The 22,138-nt window shown below is 34.2% G+C and overlaps 1 protein-coding gene and 1 long non-coding RNA gene across 5 annotated transcripts; one reads left to right on the top strand and one right to left on the bottom strand.

The window, feature by feature from the left end:
- Positions 1–346: 346 nt before the first annotated feature.
- On the bottom strand, positions 347–10,407 carry LOC108227404 (uncharacterized). 4 transcript variants are annotated; one of them, XR_010284899.1, is made up of 9 exons: positions 10,193–10,391; positions 7,418–8,419; positions 6,179–6,376; positions 4,974–5,661; positions 2,426–4,802; positions 1,848–1,908; positions 1,583–1,744; positions 787–1,240; positions 347–476 (listed from the first exon to the last, which is right to left on the bottom strand). XR_010284899.1 is itself a non-coding variant. In XM_017402526.2 (7 exons), exons 2-6 carry the CDS (start codon positions 8,307–8,309, stop codon positions 1,879–1,881), a joined length of 4,185 nt encoding a protein of 1,394 aa, XP_017258015.1. In that variant the 5' UTR covers positions 8,310–8,419; positions 10,193–10,407; the 3' UTR covers positions 1,464–1,744; positions 1,848–1,878. The 4 variants fall into 4 exon arrangements, 2 of the variants coding, with proteins under 2 accessions (XP_017258015.1, XP_017258017.1); XR_010284898.1 differs by having other exon boundaries at positions 1,557–1,744; XM_017402526.2 differs by lacking the exons at positions 347–476; positions 787–1,240 and having other exon boundaries at positions 1,464–1,744; positions 10,193–10,407.
- An 848-nt stretch (positions 10,408–11,255) lies between these two features.
- LOC135147037 (uncharacterized) lies at positions 11,256–18,745 on the top strand. The gene is made up of 3 exons (XR_010284365.1): positions 11,256–11,642; positions 11,728–11,793; positions 16,920–18,745. It is a non-coding gene; the product is annotated as an uncharacterized LOC135147037 (long non-coding RNA).
- Positions 18,746–22,138: the final 3,393 nt, after the last annotated feature.

Genomic DNA, 22,138 nt, shown 5'->3' on the forward strand with positions numbered 1-22,138 from the left:
ATAAAACTCTCCCCGTTCCCCTCCCCGCCCCCAAAAAATTCCCCGGGTCGAGCAGGGAGGGCCGCCCCGATCCCCGAATTTTTTATAAAACTCTCCCCGTTCCCCTCCCCGCCCCCAAACAATTCCCCGGGTCGAGCAGGGAGGGGTGAATGCCCATCCGTACTTGGAGATGCTCTTGCACACCAATATAAGGCCCGTTGAAGAACCCAGTCCAAGCTGAACTTTTTCAGGCTTTTTCCAAGCCAGGCCAGATTAGATTTTTGGAGTTGAAGACTTTCTGTACATCTCAACTTAACCATAACACTGCATGCAAACAATTCTGACTTCTTAGTACTTTCAGAAGGTATCAGAAACGAAACACAGCAGTCAAGTATATTGGCCCTGTAAAATTGACAGAAGCAGCACTACTATCATAGCTGAAAGGGCACTATGCATTAGCAGCTCTATTACAAGCTCAATGCAACGACACTAATTACCTAATGTTGTGTTTGGTTGGGGTGAATGATTCCGGAAGGAATGGAATGAAAAATGAACTATATTATGGACAATTGTTAACAAATTTCATTCCTTCCTCCATTCCATTCCTTACATTATGTGCTAGAGATCATACTTTCAATTTGAGATGGAATGCTCCATTCTCTCCTACCCCCATTTCTTCTCAAATCTTATCATAGCAATTTGCCCTCACTTACATTTATTCCAAAACTTCCCACCTATCTCTATTAGTTCCAAGTAATTTTACTCATTCAATTCCATTCCATTCCATTCTCCCCAACCAAACACAACATAAGGTAATTGCACTAATTATCAAACACAAAATATATCAAGTATTAGACAAGAAACTGCCTTCAGATGACAAATCACCCCTTCTGTCAACAGGTAGACTACATATGACCGTCGCTAAACCGCCTTCAATTCTTTCAGAGAAGTCTGTAGAGCCGATAACAAAAACTTGCACATATTATACAAGCATCATACGCCACATAAGATTTTCCCAACAGAACATCTTCTGTTTTTGAAAGGGAAACAAAGAATATAAAGAACTGACATGCAGCACAACATTAATACATCAATATGTTTCCCTGCCTACTTTAGTTATAAGACGAACATAATGCAGTACATAAACAGTGTTTCTCTACCTAACAAAAATATTTTATACAAGCACTAAATTGTCACCGCCTTGGCTTTAACTTCATTCTATCATCAACATTTGTAGAATTGTCCTCAGACGGAAACACATCTGTAGGTTTAGCACACAAGAAAATTTTGGCAATTTCAATAACTTGCTATTGTTCTGTGATGTTCACTCAAAAAATTTATGTTATCAAGATAATGGAGGCAAACACTACAAAACCTAAAAAGATGGTCAAGAGATCGATCTTCAAATATATATACACACCAGATATAAGAAAAGTATTACTTAAAATAAGTACTTTTAGATAATTGATGGACATGTAATAATGTACATAACAAAGAAACCTTTTTCTTTTTTTTGCTAAATGAGAAACAACATCTTTACAAACATCAACAGACATATATCTATGAAAATAACTCACAAAGACGGTCTGTAGAAAGGCATTACATTTCTTCTTCAGAGTTTCATGAGGCTTAAATTAAAGTACACCAGTAAGGTTTACTATGGATTTCAGAGGCAAGCAAGCAGCTTATGTAGCAAGCAATAACCGCACAGAAAGCAGCACTCCCTCAATCAACAAATTCAGATGCAGGTGTCACTTGAATCAATCTGTCAGATCACATAAGCTATTTACTAATAAAATTCATCGGAATGAGATATACATAAAGAGGCATAGATAAGTTTGAACCCATTACTTGAACAAAGAACTTACAAGTGAAAATTTTCTTCTGGAAGAATCCTAATTAGACTTTCACATACTTGTCAACATAGCCCTGCAAATTGATGGGAAAACATTATAAGAACACGTAATGTAGGACTCACAATACACTGATCCATATTATAAAAAAAATGCACAGCACAAATCCTACAATGAACAAGCCAGCTAATTACTAAAGTGCATGCCTTCACCACTAAACCACCACCACCACCACCACCCCCCCAAAAAAAAAAAAAAAAAAAAACACACACACACACACACAGATACACAAAGCATAGCTCAAATCCTACAATGAACAAGCTAATTACCGCAAGTAGATTTTACATACAAGTGCGCATGTCCATGTACAAATGATGCTTTGTTTTTTGCCCTGGGTTTGCAATGTTGTATTTACTATTTATGCCAAGGCAGTAGAACATTTGAACTCAACTATAACCTGATCGCTTGCTACCAACTTTCTTTTAAGTATATTTGTACCCTAATAATGAAGCACCTCCAGAAATTAATTTAAAACTGTCTGTAGCCAGAGCAAAAAATATTATAAGCAACATTGCAACTAAAAAGAGGTTTACCATAACAAGCTTCGTTAATTTCCTCTGCGATGAGTCAATATAGTGGTCTATCTTCGTCTGTGACTTGGGTATTTGGTGGCTTTTCATAGCTCCACACACCTTATCAACAGTCTTTTTGACAATGGTCTTAAAAGCCTCCTTGCTCATGTTACCCTGTCGCCAAGATGGCTTTAACACCTCTTTCACAAAATCAGCAAGAGCAGCTTTAAAAAGTTTCATTGATCTAGAATCCTTTCCTATTTTGTTTCTTCCTGATGTTATAACCTGATCTATCTCATTCTCTTCTGCAGCTGTGTTGGCTTCATGAACCGGATCACTTTGGCTGCCATTTTCCACAGCACCCACTTCTGCTTCTGCTGTCTCCCCATACTCATCATTGTCGAGAGACGACATTACAGCAACAGCTTCAGCCTCCCTCTGCTCGGTGTTTTCTGCAAAATCCAGCGGCTTGTTTGAGTCACTGTGATTCATTTTCATGTCAGAATCACCAGTGATTTCATGCTTTTGACCATTATTGGGAATCCTGTATAAATTTGAAGATGGTTCAATGCTATCAAAAAGTGGATCATACTGATCACCAATAGAGTTGGGTAACATCTTCTCAACAGCCTGGTTTGAATTTGGGAAGCAAGTCAAATTTTTAGATTCAATACTGTCGGCGACACGGGCATCAGCTGAAACATGACTTGAACTAAAAGGATCACCATAACCGTTACCGAGAGGCATGCCCTTAGCCTCACTGACAACATTTAAGCTGACTTTCAAACTTGCAGGCTGTTCACAAATAGATCCATAAGGGTTACAGTAAGTTGGTATTCTCGATCCAACAAAATCGGGCACATGAGAATGAGATGGCAAGTTCCTCCGAAAATATTCTGAATTATAGCTTAAAATCTCAGAGTTTGTCTTCCCAGGCTTTCTAGCCACTGAGCCACTTTCATCTGTAAGGTGCTGCAGAGCATCCATAGGTTGCTGCAAGTGAGAATACCTCTGAGAAGATGAAGAAAGATGTTCGCCAGCTGATGAAACTTGACCGGTATAACCTGGAAGGCTTGTTAAGCCACCTTCTCCAAATTGTTGAGTCGTTGTGCTAACAGTAGGCAATCCAGTTGACTTATTATCTTCTATGTGCGATAAAGGTTGATTAGGCTGTTGTGTTGGAGGGCAGGATTGACCATGAGATTCACCAGCCTGTAAATAAGTATTCATTTCGGTAGAATAGGTTCCAACAAGCACCTGAGGAGGATAGTCATTTCTTGATGGTAACTCATTTTCTTGAAACTGCGAAGAAGGTAAACCATATGAAGAAGACACACGTACAGTTGACTCATTGTCAAGGGATGGAGAATATGGGCCAGTGAAATTGGCAAGTTGCTTAGGGAATGGAGCTCGATGGGGAGCAAAACTATCCGGGGGAGTAGGAAGGGATTGATACCTTGAACTTTGTGGCATTACGATGCAATCTCTAGGCATCTGTGGAGTATTTGCATCTTCCGAAGTTGGAGGAGGGGGTGGCAGAAACTGGGAGGCATAATAGGATTTTTTTGGTGATTGTTCCCCAGATCTGAGATGATGAGTTGAAAATGTGTCAGAAGAGTACGACTTGCTCACAGAAGCTGTTGCAGGATGCAACTGATAAGAAACTGTATCCGGATGAGGTTCAGGAACAGAATGAGAATTTAGGTGGGCTTCCGTAGCTGGCAAGGATTCAGGATCACGAGCAGAGGGGGCTTCCATGGGCTGAGCTTGATGATCAGCATTTTGGAGGACGTCACTAACAAGATTAGCTTGTGAGTTCTGAACCACGGATGACTCTGTGCCATGACAAGTATTACCAGGAGGTAACCTTCTGGCATTAACATCTGTTCCATGATCAACAACATAACTACCAACAAATTTTGGGGTTACTCCTTCCACACAGTTGTTCTCAGCAGTATCGTGTATAGAAGAATTCACCCGATCATCCCTCGCATGTTCAGTTTCTTGAACTTGAGCTGCTTCTTCGCGAGTCCTCACAGATTTAGCAACAGAAGAGATCAGTAAGTCGACATCTTTGTCAGAGATATTTCTTACGGGTGCTACTTCTTTCTGATCAACATTGTAATCCATTGAAGCACCGAGATTCTTTTCAGACAGCTCCCGAGAAAGCTGCTTCTCTTGACTCTTGTGATTTTTGCTTCTGTATCCTCTCGAGAGTTCATTCATAGTAGAGTCACCATGTGAATAGCGACAAGATGCCCCGCGGTAACACTTTCCTCGTTTATAGTCAAAGCAAGCTGCACTAGGAACTTTATCCCATCTTGTTCTGTCAGTGCCATACTGAGCTCTGTGCCTAGAGGGAGATCTGCTCCTGCTTCTTCGTTTCCTTGGCGACCAGCTAAAAAGGCAACCAAAAAAACAAATTATAGAAATCAATACATATGTAGAATTCATTAAAATAAATATGCAAATTTCTGAGCCAGAGATTAAAACATATAGAGGACAAAATCTAACGGAGATCTTTGCCTTCATATACTTATATTTTACAGAAATAAAAAAACCAGTATACCTGCGTGAGCGACTACGCCTATGTCTTCTTCTCTGTGGGCTTCTTCTTCTATCATGAGGAGATCTGCTGCGACTCCGTATTCGACCTCTTCTATCATGCCTCCTATTTTGGCTCAAATCTTCGGAGTCACTACCACCTTCTTTGATTAATCGTCCAAACTCATCAACTTTTAGCTGAGAATCCCCATCTTCCTTCGGTCTTTTGCCAACATTAGAAGCTGGCCTAACATTACTCCCTACATAGGATTTCTGTTCAAAATCCTTGTCAGCAATTTCAGTGTTGAAGTACAGTTGATTTGCATCTCTATTATCTTCAGATTTTTTGTCTTTTACGATTACAGTTTTATCAACTTCTCTAGAAGGTCCTCGGAACCCCAAAGAGGAATCTAATGTCTTTGATTGTAAGCTAGCGGGCAAAGACAAAACATGCTCAGAGGATTGCCCAAAACCCATCTCAGACTCGGAAGGATTTCTAGTCTCGTTCATCACGAAACTGGAACCCTTCTCACTTTCAACAGCTGCAGAGAGAGATCCACCCGAAGGATTGACTGGTGCTTGAGCAATGTCTTTATCACAGCGGTCATTAATATGATCTGAATCATCTTCGGAGGCATAATCTTGTAGAAGTTTGAAAGCACTGGTACCCGTGCCTAGTTCAGTCGAAACGTTCTTATCAACAACACCTGCCCCTGCATTGGGCCATTTTAGATCTACAAAGGTTTACAAATGTAGGCAAAAGATTGCTACCAAGATAACATATAAAGGAGTTTAGTAAAGAATATTTTTTATTGAAGAATATTATCTCACACAAAAGTATCATATGAAAAGAATTGTGTAATTCAACCTATAACTTACATACTTATATGTAAACTTATTTATCAGTTTTGAAATCAAGTAATTATCATAATAACCCAGATAAGATACAAGAAAGGAGTGTTAAAGAAGAGATATTGAGAGATAAGTCTTTAAGACAAATCATTTTTAAGAAAAGAATAACAGAAGCAATTTCCTGTTTAACTAAATAATATATCTTTGTTGACCTATTTTCCATATGAACGTCAAAAAATAAGTAACAGGCAAAACCATTTGAAAATAATATGATAAAAGAGACCACTAGAACATATTACAGTATATGCAATTCCGTTAACATAAATATATAAGAGAAAAAGAGAGACTTGGAAAGATACTGAGGAAACAATTTCTCACCCTCTTTGTGGTCTGCAAATTCTGATGTGTTCAAAAATAATGTATTTCTGAAAGCAGGTTCCTCAGATGAAGTATTTTTTGCAGAGATTTGTGGTTCATGTAGTTCTTTTTCCACTTCACATTCACTAGATACCAAAACAGACTTGCCATCCACAATTTCAGAACATCTTTGGTTCTCATCAATCTCAGTCATTTCATCTGCAAGCATAAAAGCAAACAAGGATCAAAGTCTGAAAGCTTTAAAGTTAAATCATTATATATGTTTTCATACAAAAGTATATTACTAACCAGTTATTATTTACCCAGTCTCAACCATAAGATACGAAATATGATGCACCACTACACTACTTCAAAAGAAAAGCTTATATGTGCTTATATTCTGACCTGTATAGTATTAACTTAATCCAAAATATTTATAAATTCACTAATGCTATAACATCCCTTTATCTTGTAGGTTCTCCTCTCCTATACTTCTAAAATCTCACATCAACTGAACCAGCAAAATTAACATAATTGCCTTCATAGAAAGATTTAAAGATTCAATTGTAGGAAAGGCTAAACCAGTTACCTAAATTAGGTTGAAAACTTTTAAGGCTAGTCAACACACGTATAAACCAAAACAGAAAGTGATTACGGTTGTCACTTTAAGCTCAAAACTAGCACCCCTTATTATGTCTGTGCACTAAATTGATCATCAATCTGGAGAATACCTGACCACCAAGTGCAGTCAAGCTTTAAATTTGAACTGGTAATAACTTTCTCCATAGTTCCAACACTTAAAAAGACCACTACTAATATTTTCCGTTAATGGTTTGACAATTATATATATCTGGGGACTGGGGACCAGATAGTATATACTCAATCTCTCTAGCATTCATCAAACATCATGGACAGTATTTTGCATATTGTGCTTAGTGCTTACAAACGGAATTGATTGCAACAAATGTCTTTTCATGAATCTATAATCTAAACCAGTGGTTTAAAGATATTACGTAATCAATGATGCAACCATTACTGAAGTAGGAAATATAATTTCACCATGTCAGAGACATCTCTATTTGTCCTTTGTATCTTTGCACATAAGTAACAAAGCTTATTGGAGGAAGACCACGGAATTTCATATATTATATGTTCTATGTGTGTTTTACTTATAGCAAGACCTCAGGAACAGAAGCATGCATACCAATAAGATATTTGTGCATAAGAGAAAGGAAAGTGATGCAATGGATATAAACGCACCTTCGATATCCATGTTAGAATCAGCGGGTGAATAAGATTGACCTGCATCCACTAGACTGCCATCTTGAACTGATCTTGAAGGTGAATCACTAGGTTGCACGTCTTCCTGTGGTACATTATGTTGGTTAGCACCAACACTCTTAGAATGAGAAGATGGAGAAGCTTGTGGTGGTGAAGCAACTGGAGGGGGTGGAGGTCCAGGGGGAGGAGAGGGGGGAGGTGGTGGAGGCAGAAGCCCAGCAGATGACCCATTGGGGTCCTCTGAAATTGGATTCACAACCGACCCAAAATGACCATGTGTATAGGACGTAATATTCTGTGGGGGTGGCTGTGCGAGTGGGGTATGTTGCAGTCCCTGTACTGGACCGGGTAAGGGTGAAGGAACGAAGCCTCTAAACAAAGCTTGTCCTTGTGAGAGCATGGGAGGCTGCAGTCGAGGAGGTGGAGGGGGGAGTAACATTTCTGGACCATTTTGTCTAGGGGGTGGACATCCAAAAGTAGGAAGCAAAGGTGGTGGAACATGTTGCACATTCGGAGCCCACTGGGAATTCTGCTGAGGGCCTGGGAATGGATGTGCTATTGGGGCGCTATGCCCTTGGGTATGTGGAGGTGGTGCTGGTGGGGCAGAGAGCGGAAGTAAGTAAGATTGTCCTGAGTTCGACATTCCAGTTGTAGGAATATGATGTTCATTTGCATAGGTAGGCGGGTAAGCCTGATCGGGAGCTGGGTAATATGAAGGACCTCTTTCCATAAATTGAGAATGTTGAGTTCTATTTCCATTTCCATGCTGATAAGGAGGCTGCGGCAGATGAGGCTGCACGCTCTGAGAAGTGGCCACTGATATCTCAGGACCCTGCCCACGCTGAGGAGGAAAATTCCCAGGACCATACATCTTAAAACTAGATGATTCTCTTCAAATAGTAGTGTAACTCCAGAACATGGTCTTCCCTACGAACCCACTTCAGAAACCAAAACCGCCAATGATATCCTCTTACGAACTCCCTAAACACAGCAATAAAATTTCCAAATATTGAGAAAACGAACCAAGAAAAGCCAACATGATTAATATACAAAAATTATATATTCACTTCATTTGCAAACTTTAGTATAAAAGATACAAAAGAACGGTCCCAATACACAATAACTATTACTAATAGATCCCAGCAAACGTCATCTTTACGCATAACTTCCAAAAACACACATTTCACCACGTAAATTCCAGAATCACTACATACTATTTACGTCATCTTCACAAACCATATCAATATATTCAAAATCCCGCAATCCAATCAAATTCCACAAAAATATCAAAAAGCAAACCCTACATAAAGCCAAACCCTACACCTATCCAAATATCACGAAAACACATAACCAAAAGATTCAATCCCAAAAAAAAAAAAAAACTCCCAATAATAACCCAACACAACAACTTCCATCAGGTCGAGATTACTACCATAAGAAATCGACCACTTCGCCATTAGGCATTAACAAACAACAATCCAAATCAAATCACAAACCAAACATATAAACACATACATACATGTCAATTACACTACATATAACACTTCAAAAAGCTAAAGTTCCAATTTACACAAAACTTCCAAAAACACATTTTACCACGAAATTTACAGAATCACTACGTCCAGTTTACGCCATCTTTACAAACCACATCAATACAAATTAAAATCCCGCCATCCAATCAATTCCACAGAAATACCGAAAACCAAACCCTACACATCCAAATTTCACGAAAACACCAAACAACAAAAAGATTCAATCCCGAAAATACGAACTCCCCGAAAACCCCCAACACTGCTTCACAAAAAACTTCCGTCTGAGTCATCTTTACGCATAACTTCCAAAAACACACATTTCACCATGTAAATTCCAGAATCACTACATACTACTTACGTCATCTTCACAAACCATACCAATATATTTAAAATCCCGCCATCCAATCAAATTCCGCAAAAATGTCAAAAAGCAAACCCTACATAAAACCAAACCCTACACCTATCCAAATTTCACGAAAACACCAAACCAAAAGATTCAATCCAAAAAAAAAAAAAACACTCCCCATAATACCCCAACATAACAACTTCCATCCAGTCGAGATTACTACCATAACAAATCAACCACTTCGCGATTAACAAACAACAATCCAAATCAAATCACAAACCAAACATATAAACACATAAATACATGTCAATTACACTACATATAACACTTCAAAAAGCTAAAGTTCCAATTTACACAAAACTTCCAAAAACACATTTTACCACGTAATTTACAGAATCACTACGTACTGTTTACGCCATCTTCACAAACCACATCAATAAAAATTAAAATCCCGCCATCCAATCAAATTCCACAGGAATACCCAAAACCAAACCCTACACATAATCCATATTTCACGAAAACACCAAACAACAAAATGATTCAATCCCGAAAAAATACAAACTCCCCAAAAACCCCCAACACTGCATCACAAGCAACTTCCGTCTGAGTCGTCACTACCACAAATCAACCACTTTACCCTCAACAAACAGTAAAAATTCGCATCAAATCACAAACCAAACATAAAACCGCATACATACATGTCAATTACACGTTTACACTACAAATGACAACTCAAAGAAGCTAAAGTTTCAGTATTTAACACAAATCATCACAGCGCAGTTGTAAATAATCATGAATCATGAATCTTAAGCTACGAACAACTAAAAATCAAAAATTAAAAACCACAGCGACGTAAAAACAATGAATTGAACTTACGAAGAATCGAAGCGGAGGATTAAGATTGCGATTAAAAAACCCTAAAAGCTTCGGATTCGAACTTGTGAATTGAATTTCTAGGGCACCGTCGAGAGAGATTGTGTTTTGTGTATAATAATAAAATTATATTTTGAAGATTTTAAAATTTAAGGGGTGCGAAAGAAAATATTTAAGAGAAGGTCCTAGAAATAGAGTGATGAACACCAGGGTGATGCAAGATGCCAAAATTTTCATACTTATCTTCATTTCATTTGATGAATAAAATTAAAAGTTGGTGAAATTTTTTATGGTAAAAGTTAAAACTGATCAAGTGTTAATATAATATTATATATGTGTTATCATTCATATATATTTGTAAACTTAAAAAATATGTACAACATTTTTATACATATTTGCGCTTACAAACGTTAATAAATAATAATTTCATCTTATAAAATTGTTAACAAGAGAACCTGATAATGAATAATTTTGGGCAATATGATTGCCTTATAAAAGAAGAACACAATAAATATACGAGCACTACACCATAAAAGACCTTTCGCAACGCGAACTACATGTTGCTAGATTATGTTACCTTAAGTATACCATTTGTACCCTACGGCAATATTGTATTTTTTTAACGTAGCAACATTGTATTTTTTATGTTAGCTTAGCCACAAATGTGATGTTGCCTTAACTAGAACTTGTGTGATGTTGCAACATTGACGCAAATATGTTAGCTTAGACTGGTAGAAACCATATATACTAATTATTTACATATAATTAAATGTAAAGATAATTATTCTTATTTAAAATAAAATATACAAATTGTGTGATTATAAAAACTAAATATAATTAAATTCTACAAAAATATATATTTAAAAACATAGTATGAAGCAGATTTATTTATAAATATTTATTAATATATTTAGTTATTAAAATATTTATTTATTAAAAAACAAATAATAAAATATTCAATTGCTTGTGAATTTTCGGACAAGACCCACTTTGACTTTGAATTTGCGGGTGAATTTTCAGACAAAAGTGAAGCGGGACTTCACTTTTCAGTAAGGCGCCCATTTTTTTTACTAACTCAGCTACCTCTCCCTCTCTCGTCTCTCAGCTCTCACATCTCTCTCATCTCTCAGCTCACCTCCATCCCGCATCTCTCTCCTCTCTCACCTCTCGCAACTCTCACATCACGTCTCCCGGCCCGCTCTCTATCGTCTCTCCCTTGTCTCTCTCAACAATTGCAGGTGCAAATTAGGGCTTGGTTGATAGAGTTCAATCAGGGCTCTGTTTGAAGGGACGAGGCTTTGACACTGTAATTAGGGATTTGGTTCTTCAAATCAGGGCTTGGTTTCTTCATTTATTTGCATTACAGTTGTTTCATCACTTCAACCATATCTACTCACATTTTATGTTTCGTTTCAGAGGCTTCTACACGTAGGGGGTTTGGGTGTTTAATTAGGTACTAAGGCTTTAGTACTTTGAATTAGGGCCTTCATATTTTATGTTAAGCAGGGTCTTAATTAAACTTGATTTGTCATTTTCAGGGTTTCTTCACTTCGGGCATGAATTAGGGCTTTTAACTTTGGGGTTGAATTAAGATTTGATTACAGGTATCTCCCCAGTGTTCCTATATTTTTCACTAAATGTTGTTATTTTTGCCTTTTATTTTTGATTTAGTTGGATTTATGCTTTTTTTTCATATTTTATTTAGACTCTTTTTTTGTTGTGATTGTGGATAAGACATTGTTTATGTGAAGATTATGGTTTGAGTAAAATATTTAGTATACTAAATATATGCTTTCTTGGAATGTTTGCTGGTTTAGACTAATCGTTTGACTTAAAAAGATTAATACAGATTGCATATAGGACTATAAGCTAGCAAACATGTCTTAAGTTGAAATTATGTATATTTTATATGTATTACTGAGAGGTATGAGTATATCTATGTAGTTTTCCTCGGGTCTGCTTGGTTTAGACTAATCGTTTGGCTTAAAAAGATTAATATAGATTGCATATAGGACTATAAGCTAGCAAACAGGTCTTAAGTTGAAATTATGTATATTTTATATGTATTACTTGGAGGTATGAGTATATCTATGTAGTTTTTCTCGGGTCTGCTTAGTGTTGAGTTCATTGACTGAGTTGCTCCAGGATTAATTGGAGAAAATATATTTAGTCAAATGTCTGTGATTTATACTCTCTCTTTTTGTTTTGACTGAGTTTATGTGAAGATTGTGTGAGTTTGTGTTAAGTGGATATATACCTGTTATGTGAAGATTATGTAAAGATTGTGTGAGTTTGTGTTAAGTGGATATATACCCTGTTATGTGAAGATTATGTGTTGTCTGAATATTATATGACTCTCTTGCTACGATTATATAGTTGTGCCACATATTGCTTTGCATGCTCTGTCCTGGCCTAGTTAATATTTTTTAAATGTTTGATATACTTATCTTAAGGTTATCTAGGTGCATTACTTTACTGAAGTTCCTCAATGTTAAGTTGAGGGTTATTAAATTGCTACTGTATTATCATGTAGGAAGAAATTTAAAGTAAAGACATTGAACTTGAATAATAAGTGTAGTAAACTGTCTTAATTGTAGTGATGGACGACATGGATAATACTTGGATAAACCTTCAAAAATATAGTTAGCAGTATATAACAGGAGTAAGAGCATTTATTCAAAATGCATTCCCTGACCTAGCCGTTGGTGATGAATTGAGATGCCCTTGAAAAAAATGTAAAAACATCAAGTGGCATCGTCAAGACCTTTTATATGATCATGTGATCTTCCATGGCCCTCGCCATTGTACTCTGACTGAATTGTGGAAGTTGCACACATTCCTATTCCCAATTATGACGATGATCTAGAATTAGGTAATTCTAATTCAAATTTTGAAGATAACCTAGAAGAAATGTTTAATAAAGTGAATGGACCAAATGCCGATGCTAAACAATTCTATGCCCATGTTGAAGAGGGAAAGCAGCCATTATATCCCGGCTCCAAAAAGTTTTTTAGATTAAGTTTCATTATTCGACTTTATTCCTTAAAGTGTATTAATGGAATCATAGTCTGGATTTACTGATATATTAGAGCTTATCAAGGAAGCTTTCCCAGAGGCAAACATACCTTGTCTTTCAATACTGTGAAGAACATAATTAGGGATTTAGGGCTAGATTATCAAAAGATACACGCATGTCCAAACCACTGCATGCTGTATTGGGGAGAAAATGAAACAAAAAACTCTTGCAGTTAAATACAGATATGAAATACTGTCAGGATCAAAACACAGAATCATAATTTTTTACAAATCAGCACTGAGTCATTATAGTCAATAACCATCTGTTTTTGAAAGTAAAATGTATAAAAAATTTGGTATATCAAATGCAACACAATTATGCAAGCTTAATCATAATATTTTTGACAAGCTCAGTCTAGTTCTGATTCACAAACTTGATCTCTGTTGTCATCTGGCCTTTCAAGAAGTTTATTCCCGAGTACACAATCTTTGTAGCATATATTTGTCTTGCCCTCTCCAGTTGTCTTTTCTGTTCAATACCCTGTAAATATGATTTTTATAAATGGTCATAAAAAAGAAAAAAATTATATATATCTAATCCAAACTTGAAATTATTTTAGAAACAAAAGTTAGTTTGCATACAACCTCTGCAGCAAATTTGCACTCCCAGTTGCGCAGTCCATATCCCATATATGTTTCCATATGATGCATGGCAAACACTCCAGAGTCTACGTTTTTATTTGAAGTTCTCCATTTCATTTGTAGACGTTGCACTGGAGCATTACTTAACAACATGCTTTTTTTAGGGCTTTGCTGTGCAATGTATAAGCCAAAGTTCTCTTGCTGAAACGTATAGTTAAAAATATAACTGTTGGTTAATACAATCAAATAAAACAAAAAAAACTATATTTATTTCAAAGTGGAAAAAGTTGCATACCATGGTTTCAGGTATTCCATCGTACATGGTATCTACACGGTCTCCACTTCTGTTGTCAATTATCTCAACAGTAATCTTCTTTAAATTGAAGCATATCACGTAGAAGTGGTTTCCAGAGAACATGGGGAAGAAGATCTTTGGTGGGAAAAAAATACATATATTTGCTCACAATCAAAAAATGAAAATTGAAAATAATCTTACATTGTTATAAATGATAAATATGGATAGAGTATATACCAGATCAACATGATTAATATCCACTATGTGCTTGAAAAAAATTGCATCCATATTGGATTTGAACTTCATGTATGTTATATTTGGATAAGTAGTGTTTGCTACAAATTGGCTTCCTTTAACCACGTTTCCCATCTAGCAGTGAAGACACATATAACATTTTTTAATAAAAATTCTAAACAAATAATATATGTTCAATTTTAATGGAAAAAGAATATGAAAAAACAGATGGTAGATTATATGTGATCTCATATCTCACATTAGTTGGGGTTCTCATTTGAGCACTTGCCCCCCCCCCCTCTCTCTCTCCCTCTCCCTCTCTCTCTCTCTCTCTATATATATATATATATATGTATGTATGTATGTATGTTTGTATGTATGTATGTGTGTGTATGTATATATGTATGTATGTATGTATGTATGTATGTATGTATGTATGTATGTATGTATACTTGCCTTGCATTAGTTGAGAATTGCTTTGATGGTTAGAGTTTAATTTAATTAACTACGTGAGTAGAGGCTAATTGGGATAATGTTTACTCGATTGGGAGTTAATTGATGTATATGGGTTCATATGAATTAGGGGTTTAATTGGATTCTAAATTTGTATATGTTGGGAAGGAATTGTTATGTAATGTGTGTGTTATATTGAATTGAATAAATTAGTAAAGGTTGTGGTTGATATGAAATTGTTTATATATAATCGAGTCACTTGAAGTTAAGTTTTCGTAGCAGCACTGCCTCTGTTTGGAGCCATGTTTCGAACAGATTAACATCATTCCTAAGCTGTGATTATATTGGATTCATGTTCTTCTCAGAGTCTGGGGAAGAAGATCTTTGGTGGGAAAAAAATACATATATTTTCTCACAATCAAAAAATGAAAATTGAAAATAATCTTACATTGTTATAAATGATAAATATGGATAGAGTATATACCAGATCAACATGATTAATATCCACTATGTGCTTGAACAAAATTACATCCATATTGGATTTGAACTTCATGTATGTTATATTTGGATAAGTAGTGTTTGCTACAAATTGACTTCCTTTAACCACGTTTCCCATCTAGCGGTGAAGACACATATAACATTTTTTAATAAAAATTCTAAACAAATAATATATGTTCAATCTTAATGGAAAAAGAATATGAAAAAACAGATGGTAGATTATATGTGATCTCATATCTCACATTAGTTGGGGTTCTCATTTGAGCACTTGCCTCTCTCTCTCTCTCTCTCTCTCTCTCTCTCTCTCTATATATATATATATATATATATATATATATATGTATGTATGTATGTATGTATGTATGTATGTATGTATGTATGTATGTATGTATGTATGTATGTATGTATGTATGTATGTATGTATGTATACTTGCCTTGCATTAGTTGAGAATTGCTTTGATGGTTAGAGTTTAATTTAATTAACTACGTGAATAGAGGCTAATTGGGATAATGTTTACTCGATTGGGAGTTAATTGATGTATATGGGTTCTTATGAATTAGGGGTTTAATTGGATTCTTAATTTGTATTTGTTGGGAAGGAATTGTTATGTAATGTGTGTGTTATATTGAATTGAATAAATTAGTAAAGGTTGTGGTTGATATGAAATTGTTTATAAATAATCGAGTCACTTGAAGTTAAGTTTTCGCAGCAGCACTGCCTCTGTTTGGAGCCCTGTTTCAAACAGATTAACATCATTCCTAAGCTGTATTTATATTGGATTCATGTTCTTCTCAGAGTCTAGTTTATGTGCACGAAAGAATCGAATCGATTCGATTAGCGAGCTAGGAGATATGACAGTTTTAGTATGACATGCGCAGAATACAAAACTGCTTCGCTCTTTGACTTTATAGATTATAGTTTAATTACTTAAACTTTTATTTTCAAGCCAAAACTTATTCTATAGCTAGTCAGACAGGTGAGGGAGGTCTCATAAAAATTTCAAGTGGAAAACTTATATTTTTGATTTATTAAGAATGTTTGAATGTCAGTAGCGCAGACTTGTGAAAAAATCTGTTTTAATATCACAAAGAGAATTCCTTTTGCAAGTTTAATCCTATGAGTTAGGTTGAACTTTCTTTGATCTCTTCGTATAAGATATATAAAGGTCTCTAAGAAAGATTTTATTAAGAAGTTGAATTATTGACTTATGATTTAGCATATGATTTCAGCATTCGCTAATTATTTAAATTAAGTCAACGAGTAATGGATAATGGTATTTGATTGGTTTATTGAGTTGATTATTTGTTGAATAGTATAGGAAAACAGGTGGATAGTCTGATAAATAGAGAAGGTGCTGCCGAATTTTCGTTAGAAATTATATATGTTTTACTCGTTGAAGGATATTAAATAGTTAAGAATAAGGTGACATGGTTAATTGAAACATGTTATTTGTTAACTTATCAATATTGACTTTTAATAGCTATAAAAGTTAATTGTTCAACTATGTGTTATGTGTTTATCTGACTATATAGTATGTATATGGATTTACGAAGGGTAGCTAATTACGGATTTTATACGTTATTCGATATTAGTTAACTCCGTCGGCATCGACAACTGAAGTACCGTGTTACTCTTGGAGAATCAACCGAGACTTGTATATCAAGGACATTGAGAAGTAGTTGAATAGCTTTGCGAATTGAATGAGGAATAGTTCCTTAAGACGAAGCTGTGTTGTGAGATAGTCTAGTAGAATTAATCGGTATGAAAATCAGCAGAACTGAGGCAAGTACTATAGCTCTTCACTTATTGTTCAAGTGAGATATTTTGTTCAATCATAATATTGATAGATTAATTTCTCTCGAGTTTTCTTGCAAGTAATACTATTCTCAACTTGTAATTACTGCAAGTATTCCTATTCAACTTCTTTATTTAAAAGCAAGTACTTCTATCTCTCTCTTGCAATTAACATCAAGTAATTCTATTCTCAACTTGTAAACAAGTACGATTTTGATTTAAAAAGGGTGACTTACTAAATTGATACACATGGTTTCAAAAATCTCTATAAATGATTTTCATAACTCGGTTTAGTTCCTATGGTTGTAAGGATTATCCGTTGTAAGTATACTTCCGATGAAATAAACCTTTTCTTGAAAATATAAATTCTTTAGTGAAAGGCATATGTTTAGCCTATTTGTAATTAAAGAGGTACCAACTCAACTCTGATAAGAATGCAGATAAATAACAAGTACTGTTGAAGGAATCCGTACGAAGAACGTCAAGTGATTTATTTAAATTATATGTCTGAAGAATTTCAGGATGCTGCTGCACACCACTGGAAGAAGTTCATTAATATGTTCAAGCCTCAGTGTTCAAATAATCTTTTGTAGCACGTCCAGAAGTCCAGAAGGTATAAAGTTTTAATACTTTATTTATTCAGAAGATTCTATACTATTTCTACTTATGAAGAAGAACTACGAAGACAAAGACTCGACGAACAAGCCACGTATCAAATGTTTATTTGATAAAGGATATTTAATTCAGCTTGATACAGATGAACCAGACAGTACATTTGTGTGTCAGCTACTCAGATTAAATGTTCTGCATCAACTATAGGTGATCGTTCAATCAAGACAAAGATCTACAACGTTCAACAAAGTCAGAAGTCCCTACTGCTGAAGGAAAATAATTTTATAAGTATTTCTTTAATTATTTCACTTATCAAAATAATTAAATTAGTTGTATAATTTATTTATTAAATTGATTCACCTTCGAATTAATTTTATTTATGAATTTATATAATTAATATAATTAAGTGAGTAATTATTGAATATTTATTCAATTAAAAATCAATTGTTTTATTGATTATTTGACTCGGCATGACAATAGTGTCATTATATCAGACTTACTCTGGCATGACATATAATGTCATACCGTGTGATGATGCATGACATTATACAATGTCATACCGTTTCTCACCTTCAGGCATTCTCTGGTATGACTTTAAATGTCATACCGTGTCTTCCATTCAGACATTACCTTATGTCTCAATGACTTGTGTATGTATGACTTAAAAAGTCATACCGTTTGTTGCCTAATGTCTTTGGCTATGAAAGTCATACTGATTGAAGCTTGAAGGCCAAGGTAATAATGTCATACCGAGTTTGGCAGTATGGCATTCTCAAATAATGTCATTCCTTCTCTCTTTTTAGCATGGCTTTGTCTTGTAATGTCATACTTTTCATTGTAATGTCATATCTAAGCTAGAAAGTCATTCCTATCAATGTCATACCTAGTTCTAAGTGCTTGCCTATAAATATGGCTTCATTTCTTCATTTGTATGTGTTCAAGCATTGTAAACTTTCAAGTTGTTAGTAACTTGCTATTCGTTATATCTACAGTTTTCTGTGCTTTGATCTCTCGGTTGTTTTAATCACTAAGTTAGAATACATCCTGTCGAATTTATTCTACGAACTTTAGTGGACATTAAAACTGAACCATATTAATTATATAACGACTTAAAACATTGTTATATTAATTGATTAAAATCTGATTAACAAGTTAAACTCAAATCATATTACTCCGCCGCGATTTTTAGTGACGATTGTATTCAACCCCCCCCCCTTTCTACAATCGTTTCAGGACCTAACATTTAGAACTGGTATGTTAAAAACTCAGATATAATTGGAGTTGCGTAAGAGCTCCGTTATTCGGTAACGGACCAGCTTGTTATGTTTGCGTAAAAGGCCCACGGCCCAGCCTATTTGTTTGCGTAAGAGGTCTATTGTAAGGCAATGGCCCAACGTTATATGGAGACCTAGCTAGTCTTCAGTTCTGGAACATGTTATTTTAGAGCAATGTGTAACCATTGTCCGGGTTACTGTAGACTGATCATCTACGGTGACATTGAACGTCCAATATATCTGAATGCTTTGGAAATTTATATATACTTTTGAATTGATTTGGTTTCAAGTTAAAAGCATGTTGTTTTGCATACTTCCAATTCATTTACATTTTCAACTTTAACTTCTGTTTTTTTTTACTATTATACTTGCTGAGCATTCCTTTGCTCATTCTTACTATTTTTTCTCGCCCTTTCAGATAGTGTTAAAGATGGATCATCTATCTAGGCTGAGAATAATGTTAATGCTAGACAAGGATTCCAAGCGATTAAGTTGTACCTGAATTGTCAGGTAAAGTATTTAGGAAGACGTTAGGGAACTTGTTGTGATTAAGATTATATAACTAAGATTCGGATGTAAAGCAGATTTAGATTTTGGTTATCATGTATTCTTCTTATCGAAGTTTTATCTGGTAATGTAGAATACGTGTAATAAGGTTTGTAATTTTGATTTCTGATTTCAATATTATAACCTGTATGCTATCTTATTTTCAGGAGGTGAAATTGATTTGTAATTTAAATCCTTTTTAAAATATCCAGGTTTTGAAATATCTATTTTTGCACTCTTTCAAAATTACAAGGTTCCAAATTGTTTTTTTAGTGGCACCAAATTCAGACCCCCGGATTTGAAAATTGTCACAATTGTATACGAGTGAAGATGAGATATTTCTTTCCGAATAAATCGTACTTGCATTAATCAAACATTATCAAGTTGAAGTACGTGACAAATAAAATCAAGTGGTGTGACAAGCCCCTCTCCTATATTTAACCTAAACTTTTCTTCGGACAAAAATTTGAATTGTATTGGATTTTATCCAAGGTTTTAAATAACTAGTTGAGAAGCCGCGCGTTGCGGCGGCCTATAAAAATTATATTAATGATTCAATATTAATATTTGTAGAATGCAATAATTTTGTGACTGTCTGTAAAAAGTATATTAATGATTAAAAATTAATATTTGCAGGATAAAATAAATTTTATATTATAAAAATCTTGATATAATACCAATACTAATATATAAAATTGCAAAATTGGACTATAATTCAAGTTGAAAAAATGAAAATAAATTTTTACAAGTAATTAACAATTTAAAGCACGACGAATCTTAATTCTATTTGTGTTCTTTTTTTTTTTTGAAAAGTAATCATGTTCTTACATTGTCACCTTCTTCCAATTTTTTTGAATTGATTGTGCACAAAAACATCTAACTTAAATCCATAAGATAGCGGTCTATAATTACCCTTTCTTGTAACAACCTTTATTTTTTAATACTGTATGAACTGTTTTCACTTAAAAGTTGCTTGACAGAGCAAACAGATAATGCATGGATAATATTTTCCTGTGTACAAAATAAATCATATAAAAATTAACAACAACATACATGTCCGATGAACAAAACAAATATTATAAAAGAATAACCAACAAACATACATCACTAATAGTTAATTTATTGATATTATCCATCAATATCAAGACTATGTTCTTCTCCCGTGTTTGGATTTGTTGACTCCCACGTAACGGTCTATAACTACCTTTGCTTGCAACAACTTTTATTTTTTAATATCGTATAAACAGCCTTCACTTATCGTTGCAGAAGAACGGCACCGCTGAGTTAGAAATCGAGCAAGATAAATATCAGGTAGGGTTGTGGTATTGAGAGAGAAGGTTGTGTTTAGATGATCCAAAACCCTACAACCTATAGGGGTATTTATAGGTGCAGAGAGACTTGTGTGCTACTCTTTCCCATAATTAAATAATCTGAAACAAAATCAGATTAAAATTTTCAAGATGCTATTCCATAAATAATCGGAAACAAAATCAGATTCTAAAACTTGCTTCTAATATATCCGAAACTAAAAAGGTATTTCTAATTTTTAATATATTTCATCCAAAAATTCCAGAAAATTAGAAAAATAGAATGGAGCGATATGAGAGGCGCCACCTACACGCCCCTCGCTTCTCCTTTATATAAGTATATTGATTTTAGTAAAATCCTCGAGAATGATCAATTTTCTCAACAAAGTACCAAAAAAGTTAAGATAGTATGCTATCATTAATTATTTTTATAAAATATTATTTCTTCGTCCCGTTTTATATGTCTATTTTGATTTTTAAGAAGTCAAATTGACTAATTTTTTGTTAAATATTAAAAGTTATTTATTTGTTATTATCAAAATCTAAAAGTTAACGTACATATTAAAATAGACTAAATATATTTTCTAATTATAAAATTATTAGTATAATTTTAGTCAATTATATGATACATGCAATGTTATAAAAATCCCCGATTAATCCCTGATTAATCCCCAACAATGTGACTGGTTGATTTGATTTTTGAAATCCGATTAATCTTTATAACTTTTTCTTAATCGAAGTACATATGATAATTTATTAAAATTAATATACTATATTACTTTAATTATGAACAATTAAAGAACTTGTGATATAATAAATATATGTTTGTTAATAAATAACTAATACTAACCTTTAACCCGTGCGAAGCACGGGTGGGTATGTAATTCGTAATTTATTATTTTTAATTTAAAATTTAACATCATTTTATTACTATATTAATATTAAAAAATTGAATTTTAATTAAAAATGATTATATTTTCTCACGAAAATTTAGTTTTTATAATTTATTATCTATATATAAATATTGCTTTGTTATTAATATGTGATAATTTATTATTCAATTAATTTTAAATTATATTTTTCATATTTCGCATATCTTAACATATTAGAGTTAGAAAAGGTTATGTAATAGTTCTCGTTTATATTGAAATAGAACACGTTAGAATTGAAAAGAGTTAAATGAAAGTTCTTATTAAAAAAAGATATTCAAAATTGTATATTTATAATTTTAATTTTAACATGATTATAATTTTTTTATGGAATATTATATGATAATGT

The sequence above is a fragment of the Daucus carota genome, chromosome 6 (genome assembly GCF_001625215.2).
Source record: "Daucus carota subsp. sativus chromosome 6, DH1 v3.0, whole genome shotgun sequence".
Lineage (NCBI taxonomy): Eukaryota > Viridiplantae > Streptophyta > Magnoliopsida > Apiales > Apiaceae > Daucus > Daucus carota.